The sequence below is a fragment of the Lottia gigantea genome (genome assembly GCF_000327385.1).
Source record: "Lottia gigantea unplaced genomic scaffold LOTGIsca_18, whole genome shotgun sequence".
In the NCBI taxonomy this organism is placed as follows: domain Eukaryota; kingdom Metazoa; phylum Mollusca; class Gastropoda; family Lottiidae; genus Lottia; species Lottia gigantea.
This window is the reverse complement of record NW_008708301.1, coordinates 2,867,066-2,883,915: the sequence shown is the minus strand read 5'-3', so window position 1 is coordinate 2,883,915 and position 16,850 is coordinate 2,867,066. Positions and strand designations below refer to the sequence as shown.

The 16,850-nt window shown below is 32.3% G+C and overlaps 1 protein-coding gene across 1 annotated transcript; it reads left to right on the top strand.

Annotated features, from left to right (window-relative positions):
• Positions 1 to 9,137: 9,137 nt before the first annotated feature.
• On the top strand, positions 9,138 to 16,744 carry LOTGIDRAFT_158920 (hypothetical protein; the record flags this gene model as incomplete). The annotated part of the gene is made up of 10 exons (XM_009052330.1): positions 9,138 to 9,212; positions 9,468 to 9,635; positions 14,401 to 14,517; positions 14,674 to 14,757; positions 14,872 to 14,988; positions 15,324 to 15,436; positions 15,722 to 15,803; positions 16,058 to 16,141; positions 16,439 to 16,524; positions 16,708 to 16,744. 10 exons carry the CDS (start codon positions 9,138 to 9,140, stop codon positions 16,742 to 16,744), a joined length of 963 nt encoding a protein of 320 aa, XP_009050578.1.
• Positions 16,745 to 16,850: the final 106 nt, after the last annotated feature.

The window sequence follows — 16,850 nt, the reverse complement described above, 5'->3', positions numbered from 1 at the left end:
GGTATGATTCTAATTGTAGGAAAGCTAGGTCTAAATTTAACCGGAGTCGAAACAGATTCGTAAAGACGGTACAGATTATGATAGATTAATTTTCTGTGAACACAGAAAACTTTTCAATCGAACAAAACGCCGGGCTAAATTTAGTTTCGGTAAGGAATATGGTAGGCGACTCAGTGCTCTTCATAGATCAAACCCAAAAGAATTTTGGAAATCCTTGAAAACCCAAAAACGATTTACTCGCAAATCAAGTTTAACTTCTACTGATTTCTTTAACCATTTCAGTGCGTTATATAATAATCAATCAGAGATTAATAATGTTGCCATTGAAAACACCAACAATATATGTATTGGGTCACTTGACTACGAAATAAGCTCTGATGAGGTTTTATTTGCCATTCGAAAACTTAAGTACGACAAAAGTTGCGGTCCCGATCAAATTTGTAATGAATTTTTCATCGAAAGTTCGGACATCTTACTTCCGTTTCTTCGCAAGGTTTTCAATATAATTTTTGACTCGGGATGCTATCCGGAAATTTGGTGTAGCAGTATTATAGTTCCCGTGCCAAAGAATGGTGACCCCAACATGGTTGACAATTATCGCGGAATTTGTGTTATAAATATATTTGCGAAATTATTTTCAACTATTTTGAATCGCCGGCTCACCAAATGGTGCGAAACAAATGAGCTCCTCGATAATTGTCAATTCGGATTTAGAGCTCATAGGAGTACTGTGGATGCAATATTTGTTCTCGATGGAATAATAAGCCATTCTCTAAACAATAGAAAAAAATTAATGTGTGCCTTTATTGACCTAAAAAAGGCTTTCGACTATGTGGACAGACAACTCTTGTTATTTAAATTGAACTCCCTTGGAGTTAGTTGTAAAATTATAAAAATGATCAAATCCATGTATAAAGATGTTAATTCAATTGTAAGGTTCAACGGTTCTTTGTCGAAGCAGTTTTGTAGTCATTCAGGAGTTAAGCAGGGGGAACCTCTGTCCCCTCTGCTTTTCCTGATATTTATCAACGATCTCCAGGATTTTCTTTGTAATGATAATCCTGATTATGTAAAGATTGGTGATTTATTAGTTTATTTATTGCTATTTGCTGATGACACGGCACTTTTTGCAAACTCTGCTTCAGCACTCCAAACACTGTTAGATAAATTTAGTCAGTATTGTCGCTCATGGAATCTTGAAATTAATGTTAATAAGTCCAAAGTTGTCATATTTCATCGTGGTAAACTATCTGCGAATTATACATTCAAGTTAGAATCGATCGATCTCGAAATCGTAAACGAGTATATTTATCTTGGTATCCTCTTCTTTCAAAATGGAAAGTTCCATCGCGCACATAAGAGAATTGCAACCCAGGGTAGAAAAGCGCTTGGCTCTCTCATCTCTATGTTAAAATCCTCTTATTTAAATACATCTAGCAAATGCTTGTTATTCAAGTCAACGGTAATATCTGTACTTTCATATGCATCCGAGGTTTGGGGTCTGCTTCCTGGTAATTCTTTAGAAAATATTCAAAACGATTTCGTGAGGTACATTCTCCGTCTAGGAAAAGGCATCCCGCTAGCAGCAGCATTGGGAGAAGTTGGTCTTTTCCCATTGTCAATTTTGCGCAAAATCACGTCTCTTAAATTCTGGTATAAAGTCGTTTGTTCTGACAATCCTTTGATTTTTGGTGTATATAAAATTCTATGTCAAGATGAAATGAATGGCAAGCGTAATTGGGTTTCTGGTATTAAATTTCTTTTTAACGAACTCGGGCTAACATTTGTCTTTGAGAACCCTCAGCTTTTCAACCCATCTGAGATTAAAAGGCGAATTGAAGACCAGTATCTTCAAACTTGGCATTCGAATCTCGAGAATTCCAGCAAGCTCCGGTTCTATAAAAATTATAAATCTTCATTCGAGTTCGAATCGTATCTTGATGCAAACATCGGTGACAAATTCAAATTCCTTATTTGTAAATTTCGTGTCGGAAATCTGAAACTCCATATTGAAATAGGTCGTTTCAATAAAACTATTCGTGAGAAGAGATATTGTTTGTGTTGCAAGTCTAAGTACATTGAAGATGAATTTCACTTTCTTTTATGTTGTCCAACTTATAATATAATTCGCCGTCAGTTTTTCCACCGTCAATTCTGGTCATTTCCATCTTTATACAAAATGAACAGATTAATGACCCCACAAACAGATAGAGAACTTTTAAATCTAGGTAAATTTATCTTCCAAGCTAATTCCATGAGAAATCAACTTTTTTATGAATAATGTATATGTAATTTGGTTTGCCTGTTGGTAAATGTGTACATTGCAATGTTTTTCTTTTTTGGTTTTTTACTATTTTTTTTTGCTATATTGTTATTGTATATATGTTCGATTGTTCTATACGGCTATAGCATGTAATTGCTTCGCTTTAATAAAAAACTATAAAAAAGTTAAAGAAAAATGTAGGAAGCCGATTTTTGAATTTCTCTTTTGCTTTTGTGAAATTTCCGAATGAATTTGTAGCTTGTTAACACTCTAGAAGGGTCAATTATGTACATATTTTAACGAAACTTGGTGTGAATGTTTGTCAATCGACAATCAGAAAAATCTTCCTTTTGACAAAACTTATTATAATATTATTCAGTATCGCCCAATAAAAGTTCAAAAGAAGTGTATGGCTGAAGGTTTAATATTTTTAATTACTGCCAAATATTTTTATTCAAAATCAAAGCTGCCAGTTGGCGGATATTACCTTGCCTGGCAAGCAATCTTACATTTAGTAAAGATGATCTTTTCTACTACTATTAGTTCTGTTTTGTTTGTTTCAGTCGTAAAGCTCATCCCGAATATCCACATTAAATGTAGATCAACAAGAAGAACAACATCGCTGTATAATATATCATATAATAATAAATTATGTAATTAGTGTTTGAAATAAAAATGCTTCATGTCAAGCCTTGTGTTATTAGTGGGTCAATTTTATACCAGATCATTCATGAAAATAAGGAGTTAACCAACCAACTTTTTCAATATGGCGGTCATTTTAACGATTTGGTTCTTAAAAACTGACTTTGTAAGCTTAGCTTTTTCAATACGGCAACTATTCTCAATATCGTTATGGAACAATCATATCTAGGAACCAGCAGATTATTAATGTACTCATTCATTGGTTTCAATGAATATCACATTTGATAATGTCAAAGGCATATTAGAGAAATTTTGCAATTATCCTAAATCCTCAAGAGCTACACCTCAGAATGACGGAGTTCTTTTAAGAATTAAATTGGTTAACCATCGTATATTAAGGTTAAAGATGGATTTCCTTATTTTTTTAGCGTCAAATTAAGCAATCTATTTGATAAATTGGTGTTTCTAATGAATTATCATGTATTCTTCATCATATCAGTATGTTCTTATTGCATTGTTCTTAAGAGTTTTTAATCAATCATAAATGTCCATGTATGTACAGTCTGGAAAATCAAAAAAAAAAGACTTTTTGACATTTCTTGATCTGTCACTCAATGGAATTCTACTAGTAATTCTCTTCTACTTTATCTAATAAAATTATGAATTAATTATGGACATGTGAGACAAACTGGTATTTTTTCATTAGAACATCCTCAACTTTCTATTCATATAAGATTTAGCATTTTCATTTTCATAAATGAAAATAAGGAAACCCGTCTTTAATTAAAAGGAACTTGTCATAAATATTTGATATATTTATTTATTTATTCACCAGATATTTCAATTCCTTGTTCTCTAATTTCAGGCTTTAAAGCACCGCGAGTGAAAGCTATCAGGCTAGAAGTTTAAAAACGGTCCAAACGCCAAGGGTTACGGTTGCCATGCTCGGAGCTGTTCGCAGTTCTTGTTGTGGGACTTTGCTTTCAGCAAAGTCCCAGTTTGTTATCGAAATGTCAATTCTTTTTTTTTTTTTTTTTTTTTTTTTTTTCCGAAATTTACACACCTTCCTGAGCTTAGACTACAATAGTTGCAGCAACCATTCAACATTCACGAACCTTAGATATAGGCGACGATGTGCATAAATATATTTTGGATCCTTTTTGCAAAACCGGAAGTGCCACAGTTCAATATGTGCAAGAATAGTTAATCGGCTCTAAAAGTCGTATTTTTCGGTCGATTTTCTTTGGGTTTGCATTTTTGGAATCTACTGGCAAAATCTGAAAGAATAGCAGTTTCAAAATTTCAAAATTCGAAAATTTGTAGCAGACATTTTTTTTGCCAAATTTTGCATTTTTTTCATTTTTTTTGCTTTTTGTCTGATTAATCTGAAAAAAATTGAGCAAAGACAGTTTAAGAAAGTAAACAAAATGGTACAGTAAAAATTTCAATTTCACTTCCGGTTTAAACAGGAAATCGATGTTCACTTCCGGTTGAATATCTTCCGGTGTAATTTGTATAGGACAAAAAAATTTATGCTGATAGATAGACAAAGTTATGACAAAAAAACGAAGAAAAAAAAATCCGGAACAGACGTGAAACTTTGGCCGCCATTTTGATTTCCCTGAAACTCTTCGATTTTTATTCAGCCGAACCGAACCGAATTTCAAAATTTTGGTGTCAAATGAAAGAACATAAAAATTAAGAGAGATCGCAGGAAGCCGATTTTTGAATTTCGATTTTGCTTTTTTGCAATTTGCGATTGAATTTTTTCAATATTTGATGGCGTATATCTCGTGACCTTGACCTTTGATGACCTTGACCTTTATAGGGTCAAAGGTCATTGACCTTGGCTTTCATTTGATACTTTGACCTTTTACCTCCGACATGTACTTCCGGTTTTATAGCTATCCGTAAAAAGCCAAATTCGCAACTTTGGACTGCTCTAGCACGTGACCTAATTAACCTAGAGGGTTAATTTTTTCGGTTTTCTAATGTGCTTCTCATGCACTTTACATAGATATATAACAATCGTTTTTTTAAAGCAAAATTGAAATTCGTGATTTTTTCAAATTTGAGTTTTTTTTTTATAATATTTGCGTCTTTTTGAGCTTGGTATATGTATATCTTATGATCTATTTGATGTAGAACCTTGATATTTGGAATACAACTAGACACTTTGAATATGAATTCACCTATGACAAAAAAGTTATGTGGGCGTGGCACATCCGGGTTGAATTACTAATTGTTTACATTTAAAGGGAGGGGCATAATTCGCATAGGATGCGTTTTTTCAAAAAGGGCCTTTGCACACAATTACCTCATCCTTTTGGCCAGTTTGTGTTAACAGCTCAGTTGTTTCAGCTTTATAGTTCCAAAAAAGGAACGGGTTTTTTAATTTTGGATATTTTCATTTTTCGATTTTGACCTTTGTTGACTTTTGTTGACCTATATCTTTTGACCTGTATTATGTAGAAGCTTGACATTTGGAACATAATGTAACATTTCAAATATCGATTAACCTATGCAAAAAAAATTGAGGTGGGCGTGGCACATCCGGGTTAAATTACTCATTATTGATATTTTTGGCCAGGGGCATAACTCGCAAAATATACATTTGTTCAAAATGGAACTTTGCATACAATTACATCGTATTTTGAGCCACTTTATCTCAGAATTTCGGTTGTTTCCGCTTCATAGTTCAAAAAAAGGAACAGGTTTTGGAAATTCAAAATTTTCAATTTTTGACCTTGACCTTTGTAGGATCAAACGTCATTGGCATTGGCTATCTATTTATAGTTTTATATTTTCCGTCCTATGTCAGCTTCCGGTTTTATAGTCGTGTGCAACTTCAAATTTTGATAACGTATATCTCTTGATCTTGACCTTTTTAGACCTTCTCTTTTACAAGATCAAAGGTCATTGCCCTTGGCTATCTGCAGATATTTTCATTTGTGAAGTCTGACGTCTACTACCGGTATTAGAATCTTCTAAAAAATGAAAATTTCTAAAATTTAGACTGTTCCTGCGCTTGATCTAATTTTCGTCGAAGGTTGATTTTTTCGGGGTCTTTTGCATTTTGCCACATTTGCAAAGTCCCACTCTGTGCCACGAGTGGCTCTAGTTGTAATTGATATTATTTAGGTTGACATGGTTTAGTGAAGATTATTTGACTACGAAATAAATAGGGATAAATTACACTGTGTCCTACTTAAAAAGAAACGAGCCCATTTCATATGCTGCTTCTGTGATAATAACAAGTGGCCCGTGATGTTAACATTATAATTTATTACTGTCACATACGAGTTGAAAGTTGAAATAAACGCTATTTGAATAACATTACTCAGAACAGTATTATTGTCATGCATAGAATGATCTACTTAATAGTAAAAGGTAGGTTTTCTCTTGTCGGCAATTCGTACTTTTTTTTTTTTATCTACAACTGGTTGATCGTTATGATTAGCCCTATCATGGACATTAAGGGTCATTTGTATAAGATCTCCATCTATATTTCAATATAATTGATATGTTTACATTTAATTAAATGATATATTCAATGACAATGGTTGGGCCGGTTATAACATTTAACATTTAACAATAGTGTTAAATTTCCACAATTTGGACTCGGTACCTGGCAGGTAATAATAACGCTACTCTTTCAAATGATTCCATAAGTTTAAGTTTTGCATAGCGAATACTTTTATGCCTGTAATGTATTTCTATTTCAAAATATATTTCAAAGATAGCTTGCCAGGCAAGGTAATATACGCCCACTGGCAGCTTTGATTTTGAAAAAAAATATTCAGCATTACAGTAACAATCACCAGTATGAAATATTCAACCTTCAGTCATACACTTCTTTTGAACTCTTTAGGGCGATAATGAATAATGAGTATGAGTTATTGCCCTTGTTCTTGAAAACGTGTTCAATTTTTAGCTCATGAAAACTTTAAAAGGCAAATATTCAATCTTCAGCGCGGGACTGAATAATAAAAGCAAGTTTTGTCAAAATCCAGCAACAATCATGAATTTTAGTGTTTAAGAGCTAAATTTGAAAGCGCTTTCAAGAACAAGGGCAGTAACTCATACTAAATATTTTTCAATTCTTCTGATTTTCAATAGGGTTCATCCTTAGGTGATTCAAAAATCACAAAAAGTAATCAATGGTTATCCCATAAAGTAAGGTTTGTACATGGACTTTCCTCTAAAATCTTAATAAAACAGTTGTTAAATAACTGGGGTTAAAGTATTTTCAATATTGAAGAAAAACCACTCATCGACAATCATAAAAACATCACGAACATCTTTAGCATCTATCTATAATCGTTCACAATCCAATTTTGATCCATTGATTCACTTTTTTAAATTTTCAAGACAAACAGCGTTCAAATTTAAAAAAAAAAATAAGGAAAATCTTTTTCAAACTTCAACTAATGTTCGTAAATAAGTTAAAATTAATATATAAAATCAATAAGTGCATAACTTATGTTTCAGCAAATTTTTCCTCGAAAGTATGAAATTGTTTTGATAAATCACCGATAAAAGCTGCAAATATATAGGTGTTCATATAGTTTTCTATAAGGGGTTCCATCCTATTCATTTTTATGAAATGTCGGTCCGTCCGTCAACATTTCTTGTGAGCTCTATAGAGACTACAGTTTTCATCTGATTTTGATAAAACTTTGTTTGATGCTTTAGATTCATAAAGTCTCGGTCAAGGTCGAATTTGACGTTTTTTCGATGAACGGTTTTTGAGATATTACCCTTGACTTTGTTAAGACGCTTCGAAATTTGTTAAAATAGTTCTTGAGCAGGATTGAAGCAACAATTTTCAACCGATTCTGATGAAACTTGGTGTGATCATGGGAATTGATAAGATCTCGGACAAGTTCTAATTTGACGCATTTTCGATGAATGGTTTTTGAGTTATTGCCCTTGATGTAAAAACGTGTCAAAATGTGTTCGTTAGCACTATAAAAGCTACAGTTTTCAACCGATTTTGATCAAACTTGATATGATCATTTGAATTAATAAGATCTCGGACAAGTTCTAACTTGACGAATTTTTAGGAAACTTAGGAAAAACGCTTCAATATGTTTTTTGCCCTTGATTAGAGCTGTGTGATTTAATTGTTTGTTGTATTTGAGTTATTGATATTGATTTTATAAAATTTTGTGGAATTACTCAGTATAAGTAACTGTCAGTAAATATATATATATATATAATTGAATTGAAACCAATAAAATTTCTTCAATATGAGAAAATTCCTACTTTAGTCACTAATCACTTTATCATTTCTGACAGCTGACAGCTGCCAGTGGGCGTATGTTACCTTGCCTCGCAAGCTATCCTGGCATATATGTCATTATCATTTGCACATACTACCATATACTCGTCTTTGACAAGAAAAGGGATGTTCCGTATTTCTATTTTAATTTGTTTAGTTGATATCATTTAGGTTGACATGGTTTACTTTAGATTATTTGACTACAAATAGTGATACATTTACCTAAATCATAAAAAATTACACTGTCGACTTAGGTCGACGGATACGGTGTGATTAAAGTGATACACGTCTTAGAATAAACATACAATTTAAGAATTTTAAACTTGGCCAATAAGAGCATATATTCATCAGTAGATATACCTGGTGTTATATATAACATAACAGGTTCCTTATATAATCCGATCCAAAAAACTTAATAAAAATGCAATTAACTATTGAAAAACGCTTAATATTATGATTAAGCGTTTTTCAATAATTACTTAGTTTTATGAATTTTCCAATTTTTTTAGATTTTACAGGCATTCTGTGGTAACTTTATGACACCAGGTAAGTTCACTGATGAATATATACTCATATTGACCATTCTTGAGAATTAAATTTTATGTTATTCTAACACGTAGTATCACTTTAAGTAAACGTGTCCATTTAATATACTTTTCTTACCTTAATAATAATAACAAGTGACCCGTGATGTAAAGGAATCTGTGTAACATTCTTAAGTTATTATTAGGATGACCTAGGTAGTGTCTCTTCATAAATTATGTATAGTCCGTAGTTTCAAATTTTGATATCGTTTTCTCGGTACTGAACAGTTCGTACTATCTCTTTTTATCTACAAGCGGCTAGTCTTTATGATTAGCCCTATCAGTAGAGGTCATTTGTGTAAGCTGTCCATCTATATTTCAGTATAACTGATAAGTTTCCATTTAAGTTATTGATATTTCAACAATGGCAATGATTGGGCCCTTTATAACATTTTACAATGGTATTAAATTTCCACAATTTGGACTCGGTACCTGGCAGGTAAGAATAACGCTACTATTTTAAATGATCGTTAAGTTTATGTTTTCCATAACCATCACTTGAAATATTTGGGTTTTTTTCAAAAATGTATACAAAGGCTATGAAGGAAACTGGAGATGTTACCATTCGGTGAGCTTTTTTCTGGGTAGTTGTCAGGGAAGTTTACTTCATAATTATAGTACAAAAGTCAGGTCGACCAACAATATGATTTATGAATTATTTCTAGTTCAACTGTTACATTTTCTCTTGTTGAAGAGTACGAAAGAGGAATGTAAGACGGCAGTCAGAGCTGCTCTAGATGCTGGGTATCGCCATTTTGATTCTGCTTTTGCCTACGGAAATGAAGCCGATATTGGTGAAGTCATAAATGAATATATTAAAGCTGGTAAAATAAAGAGAGAAGATGTCTTCATTACATCGAAGGTACCTTTTACTTAATTTTACGAACATTCGACAGATATCTGATTTGAACGTGTTAATGTAATGGTGTGTATTATTTAATTCAAGCTTTGGTCAACATTCCATGATAAAGTAGCAGAAGGTTTTAAGAAGTCTTTAGATAATCTGAATTTGGGTTACATTGACCTATTTCTGTTTCATTATCCAATTGCATTGGAGGTGAGTAGAGACCACGCTGAGTTGTTAGTTAAATATGGAACTGTCTGCAATTAAATGAAATTAAGATCGCTTTGAAAACAATCTTACGGAAGATGATTGATATATTTCCTCATATAAGTTCATTAGACGCTACCCATGTATGACGGAATTGATACTTTAAAATCCGTGGTTCATTAATACTTGGCTTTGATACTTATAAAACATGATAAACGTGTATCTAATCTTACAGGATACTGGTTCTGGTGATCTTTTCCCAAAAAATATTGATGCCGTCAAAAATATTCCAATTGAAACATCATGGGCGGTAAGTAAGTTTTCATACAACATAGAGTTATAGAAGTATTCAGCTCGACTGGTCTTATATCGTCAAATAACCTGCTAACTCCTGTTCATAAGATCCCACTTCCTACTCAAATAAATATATAAAATATTTTATTTAATTTGCCATACTATTATATTTTAGGATATGGAGAAACTGGTTGCTACTGGTAAATGTAAATCTATAGGTGTATCTAACTATGGTCCTAAACAGATTGAAAGACTGGTACAGAAAACTAAAATTAAACCAGTAACAAACCAGGTGATATCTTTACGATTGAATAAATACTGAAAAATTTATACTGGTATCATTACGACTCAATAAACGCTTAATGATTGTGGCAGCATGGTTCAAGCTCTTGTGTTCTTTCATTATATATAAAGTATTTCTCTTTTGTGAACAGGTCGAGTGCCATGCTTATTATCAACGGAATGAACTATACACAGTCTGTACGAAGCACGATATAAAATTAACGTCATATGCCACTCTTGGATCTCCTGCTCGACCAGCTCATATGTAAGAATCTTTTTGTTACCTAACCTGCAAAGCAGCAATTTGGCGTTGCTAATATTGAGCAGAGGGAACCTATGATGATTTGTCTCGAATTATTAGTATCTGGTCATATATATTGCTACTTTGACAATGAATCAACCCTATCTCTATTCCAGTGTTGATGACACACACTCAGTTTTATTACAAGATCCAGCGATTAAAAAGTTGGCTGAGAAATACAAGAAGTCGGCTGGACAGGTAACTATAATCTAAACTGTAAGATTCAAAAGACTTTCGAGGGGAAGTAGAAACTAAGGTTAGGGAATTAAGTGATATGTTATATAAAATATACTCAACACCTTCAGTAGTTTGCGCATTTAATCGAATTAAGCATTTCTCGTCTTGTAAACATGGGCATATGTTTAACTCGAGAATTACAGAAACACTTTAGTTGAATAATATATATTGTTATAGATCTTACTGAGACAGATGGTTCAGAGAGGTATACTTGTTATACCAAAGAGTGTGAACCCTAAAAGGATCAAAGAAAACAGTGAGGTAATGTATATTCCTTTCGTTCGAATAAAATATATGGAAGAAAAATATTATGTGCCTTTATGTCAATTCCTTATCACTTACAAATAGTTAGTAAGGTTGAGTTTAATTGTGAGAAAACAGGCTCCTCCCTGGGACTTGGGATATACATGTAAATATACTTTTCATTTACAAATACTCAGCAATCGTAAAGTTATCTTCTAGAGTAAGAAGACACTAAGACAGACTAATATATTTATAATAATTGTCCATTTTAGATTTTTGATTTCGAATTATCACCAGCTGATGTGAAACAGATCGAAAGTTTGGATAAAAATTTACGTTTATTTGTTGTCGACAGGTAATTATACTGTCATTATTTCTAGTATTACAAATACTGCTTCTTTCAACTTTTAAAAATCTTTCAGTTTAAGCAAACCACGTGCAAATATGAAATCTTTTCAGAAGCATTTTTCTATGACAATTTGTTCTCTTTTTTAGTCTTTTTAATACATCGCATCCTGAATTTCCACATTAAATCAACAAGAAGAACTAGGCTACATGGTGTTTTATATAATAAAATATGTGAATTTATGAAATAAAAATGCTTTATATCTTGACTTTTGTTATTAAATTAAGATTTGTGTAGCACTAGGTCTAATTAAAGAGACGTTGGTATTTACAGTTTGTCTAATTTTACCCAAAGCTGATAATTAAGCTCTATCATCTGGTAAGGTGGCCAGTCCAAAATAACTTTCACTATATGGGACAAGACATAACAGTTTAGAGATATACGGAACGCTTCTTGTTTGTAATCCTATATGGTTAGAAAAAAGACCAATAATGAATCAAATAAGTAATCAATGGTAATCCCAATCAAAAAGATAAAAATCTTGACAAAAAATTCTACAATGTAATTGAATGATATTTCATTATATATATCTATTGAATAACTTAGTGAATTAAATAGGTGTTACGGTAATATCAATAAGAATTGAAATAGCTGAATCATGGTAATCTATAAATAGGACGGTTGTACAATACACGGTCTGTATATTTTACTTGTTTAGTTTTATACTTGTCGTAAGGTAAGAATTATATTATTTGGGACATTTCGGTATTTTATTATAGTATTATTCATACGACATACACTAGTAATTATCGTGTCGAGCAAAACAAAGGAAAGCTCCTCGATAGCATGCTTGCAATATTGCACAATTAAGACAAGAATCACTAGGTTTTTTTACGTATATGGTCCTGTAGTAAGATGTGAAATTGTATTACGACATATTTATAGGTCAATCATTTTAACTGTACCATGGGAGAGAATGTGTCAGAATAAACTGCTTAGTCGTCGATTTGTGTCGCAGTGGATTCGTTCACCGGATTTATTTAGAGACTTTGTGTCCAACAGGATTGGTACAAAAGCCGTTTTATGAGGTCCGAATTATGCCTTTTATTTTCAACATGCCTATAATACTTCTTACGTCTATGGTTCCTGAAATTCTATAAATTGGTTACTAAAAAGGAACATGCGAACAATCGTTTTTCCACGATTACAGCAAAAACACAGTTCCAATGGGGAAACGTTTATCGACTCACAAAGGTCTATTAAAAAAGGGGTCCCTTATTTTCATTTATGACAATGAAAATGCTAATACTTATATGAATAGAATGAAGATGTGTTCTAATGACTTGGAAAATACCAGTTTGTCCATAATTAATTCAAAATCAACTAAATTAGAAGAGAATTACCAGCAGAATTCCAATTAGTAACTTTTTTTTGTTTATTAAGATTGCTCATACATGGACATTTCTGATTGGTTACAACTCTTAATTATATGCAATTACATGATAATTCATTAAAAACACCAATTCTTCAAATAGTTTGCTTAATTTGACACTAAAAAATAAGGAAACCAATCTATAAAAGTGAAAACCTACTTCAAGGTTTAGGTACATAGATATATAGAAAACTTATTTTAGAATGTTTTAGACTTTGAACTGCTTTGTATCAACTTATTGACTCAAGATAAATGACCACAACGTATATGGAGACATGTTCAATGGCGCATTAATATAACTGTCTACTACGACAAACCAAAGCGATATAAAAGAAAATGTTAAACAATTTGAATACCGAAGTCTTAGGTTAATCAATTTTAACAATCTTGATGCAAACAGAGTAGGAAAAATACTGCTTTGTTAAGTAAGATGTAAACCCTAATACTAAAAGAATTGAATTATACCCCCTTTCTTCTGTGTCTTAATGACTTTAAAAATGCCTCGCTGTATTTTAGATTAAATTCAAAGCACTGGAAAGTTAAAGCATATTATATGATAATATTGAATGCTTGTTAAATAATTATCCTACATGTGTACATGCCCGTTGATTCTGTTATCATTTTCAGTGTTGAGGTAAAATATCAAGATGGTTGGTCCAATGATAACGTTGAATAATGGTATTAAGTTTCCACAGTTCGGATTGGGAACCTTTCAGGTAGTATTTCTAAATTAACATAACTTATTTCGCTATAATAAATATATTTAAATTATCTATGTTAATAAATATCAAAATCTTGTCTGATGGGGATACAAAGGCAACGTGCACGCCATTAAGTAAATGAGACCACATAAATTGCATTCAATTTCCAACTAAAGCAATAAATATATTGAAAAGAAAATAATATTAGCGATGTGAACTCTTCGAAAGGAATGCCAATTTGACAAATCCGGCTTCAGAGTGGTATCAGGCGTCCCGGAATGGTGAGCATATTAGCCTTTTTGGACTTCACTCAAGTGCTTAAAGCACAATTTATTACTCTTCCGCGTGTACACCTTAAACAAATGTGAGAGCACGAAATATATTTATTGTAGTCTACTAAAGAAGTATGTCAGACTGCAGTACGAGCAGCTTTAGATGTGGGATATCGCCATTTTGATACAGCTTTAGTTTATGAAAATGAAGCTGTAATTGGTGAAGTCATAAATGAATATATTAAAGCTGGTAAAATAAAGAGAGAGGATGTCTTTGTTACATCGAAGGTTTGTTGGTTGAGTTGAAATGTAATTATAGTATATTTACAGCTTCATTGTAACCATTTCAACTTTTGAATGTACAACAGTGAGGCATTCAGAGTAAACAGACAAACTCAAATGATTTTACAGCAAGTTAATAAATGATTAAATAAATATCTTGTATTTGTGTATTATTCTGTCTTCTAGCTGTGGTCGACGTTTATGGAACCAAGTAAAGTTGCTGAAGGATGTGATATATCATTGAAAGCTTTAGGATTGGACTATATTGATCTCTATCTGGCCCACAACTCTATGGCATTTAAGGTTCGTCATTACCTTCTGTTCATGTGATTTCTTCGACATACTGGTGATTAAATTATGAATTTTTCCAAGTTACATTGGATAAAGGTTTATCCAAATAAAAACATTTTAATATTTAATTAAGTTTATTTATACTTATGATTGCTTTTTTTGCTACAGAATACTAGCTCAGGAGGGGCTTTTCCCACTAACCCAGATGGTACTCCAGCTGTACTAGATGTCAAAGTTCAAGATACATGGGCTGTAAGTTTCTTTTTGACTGATGGTAAATTCCTTTTGAGAACACTATAACATGATTCTTGCCCATTTAAATTATACTAATAATGCACATCTCCAACGTAATTAATTTTCATTCAGGCAATGGAGAAACTTGTAAAAAATGGTAAAGTGAAATCTATAGGAGTTTCTAATTACAGTGCTGAACAAGTTGATAGAATTGTTAAACATGGTACAATAAAACCAGTTACAAACCAGGTCAGTAATTAACAACCGACTGATTCCATTTCTGCAAGTAAACGCTATTGCCCCTCCGGATATATTATTTGCCCCTCCGAACAATCAAGTCTGCTATGGGGCTGCCAAAAATCACCAACTCTGACAGCAAATATACTATCTTGACATCTTGTAAAAACTTAAACTTATTATGGTTGAAATCTTAGCATATGACTATGGTAAATTAAAGACAATGAGAGATCAGCAAATTAGACCGGAAGCCAGATAAAAAAAATAGCATCTTGTAACAACACTATCAGGTGTATGTATGTCCGCCGTAAAACTTGACCATCTTCAATATGTTATTGAATTTACAGGTAGAATGCCATGCTTATATGAGACAAGAAGAATTATTTAATGCCTGTAAGAAACATAATGTTTATCTGACATCATATGGTAGTCTTGGTTCACCAGGTCGACCGGAAAGCTTGTAAGTTTAACATCTATTTTGTAAATGTAAATGTAAATGGAAAGACCTGACAAAGTTATTTCCGCACAATCACAATAATTTTATATACCAATGGAAGAACTTGATACGCTGGCAATTGTTGAACATAAAGTCTTCAAAATAAATATAGGTAATGGTAACATTTAATTTTGCAAGTTCGGTTCGAAAATGCGAATTCTTTATGTTATCATTGAGTTTGGCAACACTTCAGAGACATGAACTAACAAAGTAAACCACAATCACACAATCCTGATATTTCAATTGCAGTCGCGATAATAGTCATCCAGTACTTATGGAGGAACCATTTATCAAACAACTTGCAACTAAGCATAAGAAATCACCCGGTCAGGTATGTATTTTTCGCATAATTGATGAAATATATATATTTATTGGATAAGCTAAAAACAAACAGAAAAGTCGTCATGTTAACCCATGCAGAGACTACTACTACACTATTATCAAACATTCTAATCTAACTCTACAAAAGACCTTGAACTTACAAATTTCCAATTTGAAAAGATATAGCTTTATACATTATGTACCACCCACGATAAGTAAGAAAGTTCATACCCATAGATTATAAATATTTTGACATTTTTTTAGATTTTGTTACGTGAATTAATACAGAGAGGTATAATTATTATTCCAAAAAGCTCAAATCCGAAACGGATCAAAGAAAATAGCGAGGTGAGTAATGGACCCGATGCTTAATGAATCTGAGGATAGATTCGAATTTCTATAATGTTATCTTGACGCTTCACAACACAAAATTAATATAATATACTTTTATCAGTACGCAAGATGCTTATTTCAAGGGAAGTAACTTGTACAAAACATATATAATTTCACTGACGACGGTAGTTTCTCGACCAACCGTTCTACAGGTTAGGGAGCAAGTAATTGACGCAGTGAGCCACCACAGCCAGGCGACTTGACTGAAACTATATCTAGCATAAAACCATAGCTTTAACATCAATATTTCAGATCTTTGACTTTCAACTGAGTCCAGCCGAGATGAAGCAAATAGCAGACCTTGATAAAAAGTTAAGATTGTTTGGTTCGTTTGACATGTAAGTATAAAAAGTTCAACTACGATCAACTGGATCAACGCAAACGGTTAATTTAAGAAAATCTGTACCAATATTTGTCGGTGACGAAAAATTTCCAATGCAGATCAATCCCCAATGAGATTATCTGTCATTCTTAATACGAAAGTGAAAACTGTATTAATTGATATGAATTTACTTTTTCAGATTGAAATGTCATCCGGAATATCCATTTCATGCATAAATTATTTATTTTGTTTTGTTCTCCTTAGATATTGTATTCTTTACATTTTTTATATTTTCGTTTGAATATGTTTATATTGAAAATTTATTTAAATCTTATAGAAACA